This window comes from Tachyglossus aculeatus, chromosome 26, assembly GCF_015852505.1.
Source record: "Tachyglossus aculeatus isolate mTacAcu1 chromosome 26, mTacAcu1.pri, whole genome shotgun sequence".
Taxonomy (NCBI): Eukaryota; Metazoa; Chordata; class Mammalia; order Monotremata; family Tachyglossidae; genus Tachyglossus; species Tachyglossus aculeatus.
Genome location: NC_052091.1, coordinates 4,982,399 through 4,991,309, shown reverse-complemented (window position 1 = coordinate 4,991,309; position 8,911 = coordinate 4,982,399). Strand labels below are relative to the sequence as shown.

At 46.6% G+C, this 8,911-nt stretch overlaps 1 protein-coding gene across 1 annotated transcript; it reads right to left on the bottom strand.

The window, feature by feature from the left end:
- Positions 1-3,221: 3,221 nt before the first annotated feature.
- On the bottom strand, positions 3,222-8,395 carry LOC119946227. Its single transcript, XM_038767679.1, has 10 exons — positions 8,348-8,395; positions 7,540-7,593; positions 6,627-6,738; positions 5,676-5,749; positions 5,318-5,423; positions 4,826-4,902; positions 4,439-4,550; positions 3,993-4,057; positions 3,454-3,787; positions 3,222-3,283 (listed from the first exon to the last, which is right to left on the bottom strand). The coding sequence occupies exons 1-10, from the start codon at positions 8,393-8,395 to the stop codon at positions 3,222-3,224; spliced, it is 1,044 nt and encodes a 347-aa protein (XP_038623607.1).
- Positions 8,396-8,911: the final 516 nt, after the last annotated feature.

Sequence of the window (8,911 nt, the reverse complement as noted above, 5' to 3'; positions counted from 1 at the left end):
GAAGGGATTGGAGCGGATTAAATATATGAGATGAGCAACAGTTGAGGAAGATGATGAAGGTAGATTGAGAAAGGGGAGAGGAGGGGAGACCAAGTGAAGCCGGATGAGCTTTCTAAGAATGGGAGAGTGCAGTGAGAAGAATAGATGTCCCAGAACATAAGATGAGAGGAAGAGGAGGAGCCACTGATTGAAATTGAGGAGAAGCGGGATAGTATGTGGAGGAGGATGAGGGTGTCAAAAGAAGCAGATAAGGTGAGGGGAATCAGGAGTTCTTTGGACAGTGCTCTGACAATGCTCTCTCCAGAGCAGTCCAGAGCAGTCTGGACTGAAGAGGGTTGAGAGGAAATAGTGGCGCTGGGCTCTATGAGCGAGGAATGGAGGCAAGGAAATGGGGAGATAGGGAAGAGATTGATAGGGAAGAGACCTTGAGATTTTAAAAAGTGGGATATTTGCACGTGTTTGAAGGCAGAGTGGAGAGTGATAGGTTTGAGATTAGGGAGGGGAGGAGAATGGGGTAAGTGATTTAGGTAGGTGAAAGAGTCAGAGACGAAGGTGGAAGGAGTACATGGGAGATCTCCAGTTTTGGACAACTGACAGAATTCTTTACAAAAGAGTCCCCTGAAATCTATAAAGAGTCTGCTTTTGGAAGCTAATCCATTGAGCGCTTAGCGTGCACACCATACACTCTTGGGAAAGTACAATAAAACAGAAGAGGTTTTGTTTCTAAATAGGTCGCTGTGATCCCTGTCCCAAAAGAGCTTCCATCCCACACGGGGAATAAACTGGGGAGAAGTCTGGAAGAGACCTTCACAGCTCTGGGGATTCAGTTTCAGAGCTGGTAGATGCGATTTGGATTTGGTGACAGGTTGAATATTGAGTTGAAGGAAAGAGCTGAGTCGAGGGTATTGGCAAGACCTATGAGACAGGGAGCGTGTTGTCTATAGTGGATAGAGATGAGGAAAACAGGAAGATGATATAATTTAAGTGGAAAGATGAGGAATTTCTGTTCTTTTGGTTTGAGGTATCAGTGGGACTGGTGACTTTCCCTGGGTGACACATATTAGTGCCAAACAAAGTGAGTACAATAAGATATCAATCATTAAGCACTGTATTAAGCTGGGCAGGGCACTGTATTATGCGCTTGGTTGAGTACAATATCATAGATTTGGTAGACATATTTCCTGCCCAAAATGAGATTACAGTCTAGGAACTATAATCTAGGGACAGACTTCAATAAATAAATTATTGATATGTACATCATAATAAAAATTATGGTATTTGTTAAGCGCTTAGAGAACTGTTCTAAGTGCTGTGGTAAATACAAGGTAATCAGGTTGTCCCATGTGGGGCTCACAGTCTCAATCCCCATTTTACAGATAAAGTAACTGAGGCACAGAGAAAAGTCACACAGCAGACAAGAGCTGGGATTAGAACACACGTCCTCTGACTCACTAGCCCATGGGGAGTGGGAAATATAGGAAACAAATCCAAGCGCAAAGGTGATGCAGAAGGGAATGGGAGAAGAGGAAATGAGGGAAGGGCTCTTGGAGACATTGCGCTTTTAATAAGGCTTTGAAGGTAGGCAGAGTAATTCTCTGTCGGATATGAAGAGAGAATTCCAGGACAGAGGCAGGAAGTGGGTGAGAGGTCGGCGGTGAGATAGATGAGATAGAGGTGCAGTGTTGAAGTTTAGCATTAGAGGAGTGAAATGTGCTGGCTGGGTTGTAGTAAAACAGCAGCTGAGAGGTAGAGGGGGATTAGGATAGAGTAGAGGCCATTGGATTTGGCAAGTACTACTTGGTGACTTTTGGGAGGGTAATTTCTGTGGAGTGAAGGGGATGGGAGCCAGATTGGAGGGGGTCAAGGAGAAAATTGGAGTATTAATACAGCTTGCTCAAGGAGTTTGGACAAGAATAGGAGGAGGGAGATGGGGTGATAACTGGAGGGGGTCCTGGGATGAAGGGAGGGGCTTTTTTAGGAATAGGGGAGACAAGGGCATGCTTGAAAGCAGTGAGGAAGCCAGTCCATTCCATGGTTCAATGGAAAGAGCACAGGCTTTGGAGTCAGAGGTCATGGGTTCAAATCCCAGCTCTGCCAACTGTCAGCTGTGTGACTTTGGGCAAGTCACTTAACTTCTCTGTGCCTCAGTTCCCTCATCTGTAAAATGGGGATGAAGACTGTGAACCCCTCGGTGGAACAACCTGATCACCTTGTAACCTCCCCAGCTCTCAGAACAGCTCTTTGCACATAGTAAGTGCCTAATTCATTATTATTACTATGGCAGTTAGGGAGGGAGCCATAGTAATAGGAAGGAAGAAAGTAGGGGCAAGTACTTTTACAAGGTGCTTTGAAGGGATGGGGTTGGAATAGCAGGTGAAGGGGGTGAATTCTAAAAATACTTCTAGGACAGATGGGGGAGCTGAAAAGGGGGAGTGAATGGAAAAGAGCAGGGGAGATTTTAGGGAGCTCATGCCTGACGGTTTCCAATTTTCCTTAAAAAAAGAGTAGATGGCCAGGTCATTAATGGCACTGCTGGCCAAGATGGGGAGAAGAGCCAGGGTGTTTGAGAAGAGAGTTAAACTTCTGGAGTAATTGTTGAGGGCAATGGGCATGGGAGTTAATAAGGATGGAGAAATAATTTTGCTAAGCAGAAGAGAGGACAGGTGTGTGAGGTTGGCTTGATGTCTAGATTTCTGCCAGCAGCTCAGAACAGGAGGAAGTGGAGGTGGCTTAGTAGTATGAGACTGGCGATTGTTAAGGGAGTGAGTTGAGTTCAGTAGAGTGGGTGTCAGTTTGGTCGTCAAGGAAAAGTAGAAAAGGTATAGAGATTAAATGGGGCAGGGAGAATTGGATGGCATCGAAAGGTTGGGGGAACAGGACAGATATGAGGGGAAAAGGTGTGTGGAAGAGGAGATTGTGGTCAGATAGAGGGATTTCGGAGTTGCTGAGGGAAGAGATTGTACAGTGACTAGAGATGATGATAAATATAACTTGGAATTTTATTTAGGGTTAAAATCAAAATGAGTAAAAGAACCCCCCCCCCCCCCAAACTCCTTTCCTGTGGGGTCCATCAATCACATGTCCATTACTTTGGGGTTTGTCGAGGCGGGTGTTGGAGAAATTCCTTGAACTAATCTTCTTTCTCTTTCCACTCCATTGATTTGGTCCGTGGTTAGTCTATGATTGGAGTGGAAGGGAAGGAAAACATTTCATGGAGTGGGCTACAGGGAGGTCTCGATGGTCACAAAGGAGGCTGGCTCTGGCACATTTTCAGCGAGGGAACCTGTAAGGAGATATTGAACCTTACTGAACGTGTGTTAAAGCACAAGGGTTTGGGAAAGGGCATGGGGGGATTGGGGTCAACTCTGGGGAAGTATTCTCATCTTGAAAAAGGTGAAACGATATTGGGAAGTTGGCAGGACAGGAGGAGGGTCATCAGGACTGGTCACTTACCTTCTTGGCCCAGCAGGAAGAGTTCTGAGTCCCCTTGGGAACCAGCACAGGGAGATTGTGGAGATTGTGGAGATTCCAAGAGCACCCGTGTAAAGATCACGCATGGAAACTGGTTGGTCCCTCTATCTGGTGTCTCTGGGCTATCTGGGGAGTCCTTCTCCTCTTCCTCCTCTTCATCATCACTTTCCAGGAGATGATAGCGTCTCAAAGGTGCCAACTTGGCTTCCAGCATGGCGACCAAATCACCCACGGGGTTGGGCTGAGGGGGGCCAGAGTGGATGGGGATCCAGATCTTGTAGTGGATGGGGGGTGGTGGCTGGAAGTACGGGAGACCCTGAAGGAGAAAAAAGGAGTTAGTCTGGAGTTTCTTCCTCTCCACACCCATCATCATTTTTTAACCCCAAAGCTCTGTCTCTCTCATTACCTCCCTCTTTCCTTCACGCTCTTTCCCACAGCCTTCCTTTCCCTCTATTCCCTTTCCCAACCCCATCAGGAGGGTGAAACCCTGCAAAATGCAATGCAATAGAAATCACTCATACCTCCAGAGGATCATCTAAAGGCGGGTCATTTGGGGTCAGGTCCAAGAGATTCCTAACCTGAGAACCTAAAAAGAGAAAGCAGAAAACGGTCATATTCCATACCTACCCGATGAGTCATCCTAGGGAGATCAGGGAGAGTGTGAGGGAAGGGAGGGAAGCCAGACTGAGTTGGTTTCCACAGGTATTAGTTGAGGGCATCCTCGTGGAGGGGCCAAAACTGAAAGAGGGTAAGCCTGGACCCTCAGTTATCAACCAGTCAGTGGTATTTATTGAACGCCTACTATATGCAGAGCACTGTACTAAGCGCTTGGGAGAGTTCAGTACAACAGTATTAACAGATAGGTTTCCTGCCCACTACGAGCTGCTTCTTCTAGAGGAAGCAGCTGGGCAGAGGGTGGGAGGACCAGTCCATCACGACCTTGGCGAGTGGGGTGGTAGAAGATTACCTGTCTGCCTCTGTGGGTCGAGATCCATCTGTTGGTTTGTGCTAGGTTGGATTAAGGGATGAAACGTCGAAGTTGAATGCTTCCTGCAAGGCACGGGCCTTCTGGAGGATCCCTGGATGGAGAGAAGAGCAGAATGAGGGTCAGATAACCAGGGAGGTGGCAGGGATAGAGCAGATAACCCACTGGCACCTGCTGAGGAGAAGTGGTCTGGGTGCTGAAGAGGCCAATAGATGAGGAATGCAGTGGGAGAGATATTTTTTTCCCCTTTTCCCCCTTGATCCTCTTCCCCCGCTCAACCACTGTTGTATCTTCTCATCTAGTCTCTGAGCTAGGGCCTGTTGAGAGGGGGATGAGGAGGGTCCCCGTAGGCTTCCCAAGCACACATACCTCCAGAGGATCGTCTGATCTGAAGGGCTGGCGGCTGAAAGAGCTTGAGTCCGAAGGATTCCGAAAACGTGGAAGATCTAGGAAGAGAGAATAAGAAATGGTCACATTTCACTCCAACTTATCAACCAACTGATGGTAGATTTTGTGTTCACTCTGTGCAGAACCCTGTCCCAAGAGCTTGGAGGGTATAACAGAGTTAGTAGACATGATCTCTGCCCACAAGGAGCTTACAGTCTAGCTGTGAAACAGACACCTATAAATGATAGGTAAACGAAGCAACAAAGTATGATTTCATGTTCATGGGTCGAAGTGATGCCAAAGTGCTGAAATGACACTGGTGGGGGAAGGGAGGAGGAGGAAATAAAGTGGGGAAATGAATGATAAATCGGGGAAGGCTTCCTGGAGGGAGCAAAGTGTGAGTTGAGATGAAAATAGGAGTGAAAGAGCCCTAATACCGAGGATTTCTTTTCAGAGGGGGTGGTAGGAGGTTACCTATCTGAGGGTCATGATTCCTCTGTTGGTGAGTCCCAGGTTGGATTAGGGGATGAGACATTGAAGTTGAACACTCCCTGCAAGGCACGGGTCTGCTGAAGGATCCCTGGAAGGAGAGAAGAGGAGCAAAATGAGGGTCAGATAACCAGGGAAGTGGCAGGGATTGAGGTGATAACCCACTGGCACCTGGTGGGGATAGGTGGGAGGAAAGTTTTTGTCCTTGCTTTTCCCTCTTCCCTTTCCCAAATCCTATCCCTTTGCTCACCCCCATCCCTCCTTCCAGACCAACAGGGGGATGCTACAACCAAGCAGCAGTCCCTGTGGACATCTCTCCACCAGCCCCCGCCCCTTCACAAACCTCTTCTACGCGGAGGGGCCAGTGACTGCAGCAACTTGGGGCTAGATCTAAGGAGTTCCCAACTTGGAGGAAACCTAGAAAGAGAAACGAAAATGATCATAATTCATTCCTCACTGCTGAGTTTGCAAAGTGGAGTCACAAGGAACTGAGACCTTCTTGTCAGGGCGAATCAATGGCCAGGGCAGGCTCACAGGAAATCAAATAGCTTGTGGATCTCGGCTTGTCTCCAGGGGGTCAGAGGCCAGAATTTCCCACTAAATTGTAAGCCCCTTGAAGAGGGAGATCAAAAATCATGCTCTCCCATGAGCCTGGAACAGTGCTCTGCATGCAGTAGGTTCTCAATAAATCCTACTGGTTGATGGATTGATCTCATCTGGGATATCAATCAATCAATCAATCAAAGTAACATACCAGATGACAGACACGATCCCTGCCCACAAGGAGCTTACAAACTAGAGGATAGATAGATGCAAGGACTCAGGTGCCTGGTCACCTGAATTCATTCATTCATTCATTCATTTATTCAGTCGTATTTATTGAGTGCTTACTGTGTGCAGAGCACTGTACTAAGCGCTTGGGAAGTACAAGTGGGCGACATATAGAGATGGTCCCTACCCAACAACGTGCTCACAGTCTAGAAGGGGGAGATGGACAACAAAACAAAACATGTGGACAGGTGTCAAGTCATCAGAATAAATAGAATTAAAGCTAAATGCACATCATTAACAAAATAAATAGATTAGCAAATATGTACAAATAAAATAAATAGAGTAGTAAATCTGTACAAACATATATACAGGTACTGTGGGGAGGGGAAGGAGGTAGGGCGGGGGGGAGGGGGAGGAGGAGAGGAAAAAGGGGGCTCAGTGTGGGAAGGCCTCCTGGAGGAGGTGAGCTCTCAGTAGGGCTTTGAAGGGAGGAAGAGAGCTAGCTTGGTGGATGTGACCATACCTATTCCATTTGTCAGCTCCCCAACAGTCTGAGGGTGCTGCACAGTCCGGGAATATGGGTGATACGTGGAAGATGAGGATTGTCTCAGCCGTATTGGTCCAGAGAGCGCTTTCTGGATGGAGAAAAAGAAGAGGGATCAGTTCTGAGAGCAGCTCAGGACATCTCACCAGGAATCTTCACACCAAGTCTTTCAATCAATCAATCAATCAATCAATCATATTTATTGAGCACTTACTGTGTGCAGAGCACTAGAAGTCTTTCTGCCCAACCCATCCTTGCCCTCTTGTAGGGGGTGCCTGCTGATTTACGGCACCTCACCTCACATCTCACACGCCACTGATGGCTCATTCATTCATTCGTTCATTCATTCGTATTTATTGAGCGCTTACTGTGTGCAGAGCACTGGACTAAGCACTTGGTAAGTACAAGTTGGCAACATATAGAGATGGTCCCTACCCAACAACGGGTTCACAGGCTAAAAGGGGGAGACAGACAATAAAACAAAACATGTGGACAGGTGTCAAGTCATCAGAATAAATAGAAATAAAGCTAGATGCAAAACATTAACAAAATAAATAGAATAGTAAATATGTACAAATATGGCTCATTACCACCATTCTCACAATAATAACCCATTCTTCCCCCATCCCAGGACCTGCACTTTCTCTTGCCTTAAAATCTGTTCCCTTGTCCCTCCAGGAAGGCCCAGGCCCAACGGACAAAACCTTTCTCTATCCCTCAGTTTCCTCAACTGTATAATGGGGTTTAAATATCTATTCTCCTTCCTCTTTGCCCTGTGAAGGGTAGGGACTGTGTCTGACCTGATCACCTTATATCTACCCAAACACTTAGTAGAGTGCAAGTACCATTAACATTATTGTTGATGTAATAATGATTACTATTAATAACGTACCCTGGCGGAGGGGCCAAGGATCCAGTTCCTGAAAGTGCCATGGATGGTGGGTGGCTGAGGGAAGAGAAGAGAGAGAATGAAGAAAATAAATCTATTGCATTTCTTATTTATTTATTGCATTTCTGCTGACGGGGTCAGCTGTCCCATCTCCCACTTCTGGATGAGACATCCAGGTGCTCTGACCGGTTCCCTTCTCTGCCTTATGTCATTTAACATATTGTCTCCCTCCTGAGTCTCTCTGGTTACACCCTAGTTGCTTAGCATTGTGTCCCAAGGCTTTTTCCTCAATCCATTATGATATTTAGACTCTCAATATGGGCCCAGAATTGCACTAAACGCTGGGCTAAACACAGGTTAGACAGAACCCTTGTCCTACATGGGGCTCACATCCTAAGAGGAAGAAGTAGGTATCCTATAACTATCTAACAGATGAGACACCGAGTCACAGAGAAGTTATGTGACTTGCCCAAGACCTTACAGGCCCTGACTGACCTTAGAACAGAGCATGGGTCACCTGAGCTCTGTTCGTTTTGGAAAGGGATCTAAATTTACACTGCCTTCCTGTGGGCACTGTTATCAATCAATCCATGGCACTTATTGAGCACTTACTGAGTGCAGAGCACTTTACTAAGCGCTTGGGAGAGTGCAATGCAACAGAGGTGTTAGTCATGTTCCCTTCCCACAAAGCAGGACTAAGACCTCAAGAAAGACAAGGACCCCTTCTCTCACAAGGACCTCAACCCCTGTCCATTCCTTACAAACAGAGACCCCCTCCCCCGTTCCCTCAGACCCTTGGATTCCAATTTACCCGGATGTCCGGCTCCAGGAGGCAGCTTCTGAAGGTTTTCTGGTCCATCACTCAGTCAGTCAATGGTTTTGAAGCTGAAGAAGTATCCTTTGAAAGATAATAGAGGAAATGCAGAATGAGTGCCCCCATAGGCAAACTCCCCTCATCTTTTTAAATTGTATTTGTTAATGTTAATAATTGTGGTAATTGTTAAGTGCTTACTATATACAGGCGCCATAATGGTGGAGGGATACACAAATGTTTTATATATGAAGTGATTGAGGTAGAGAAATTAGAGATTTGCCCTTCGCCACTTGCTTAGAACAGTGTTTGACACAAAGTGAGCACCTAACAAATACCTTGTAAAATAGTCTAAACAGACAAGTGGCATACCCAGGGTTAGAACACAAATCTCTTGACCACCAAGAGATTTCTTGTTCTTTCTACCAGGCAATGCTGCTGTATCTTCTGCCCTGCCCAGAGATCTTCTTCCCTTTCTGCCTCTGGAAGTTTGTTTGGAGGGACCAGAGAAGGACATGGTCCAGGTCTCAAAGAAAAATGTCGCCTCTCAGGCTGATTCCCATG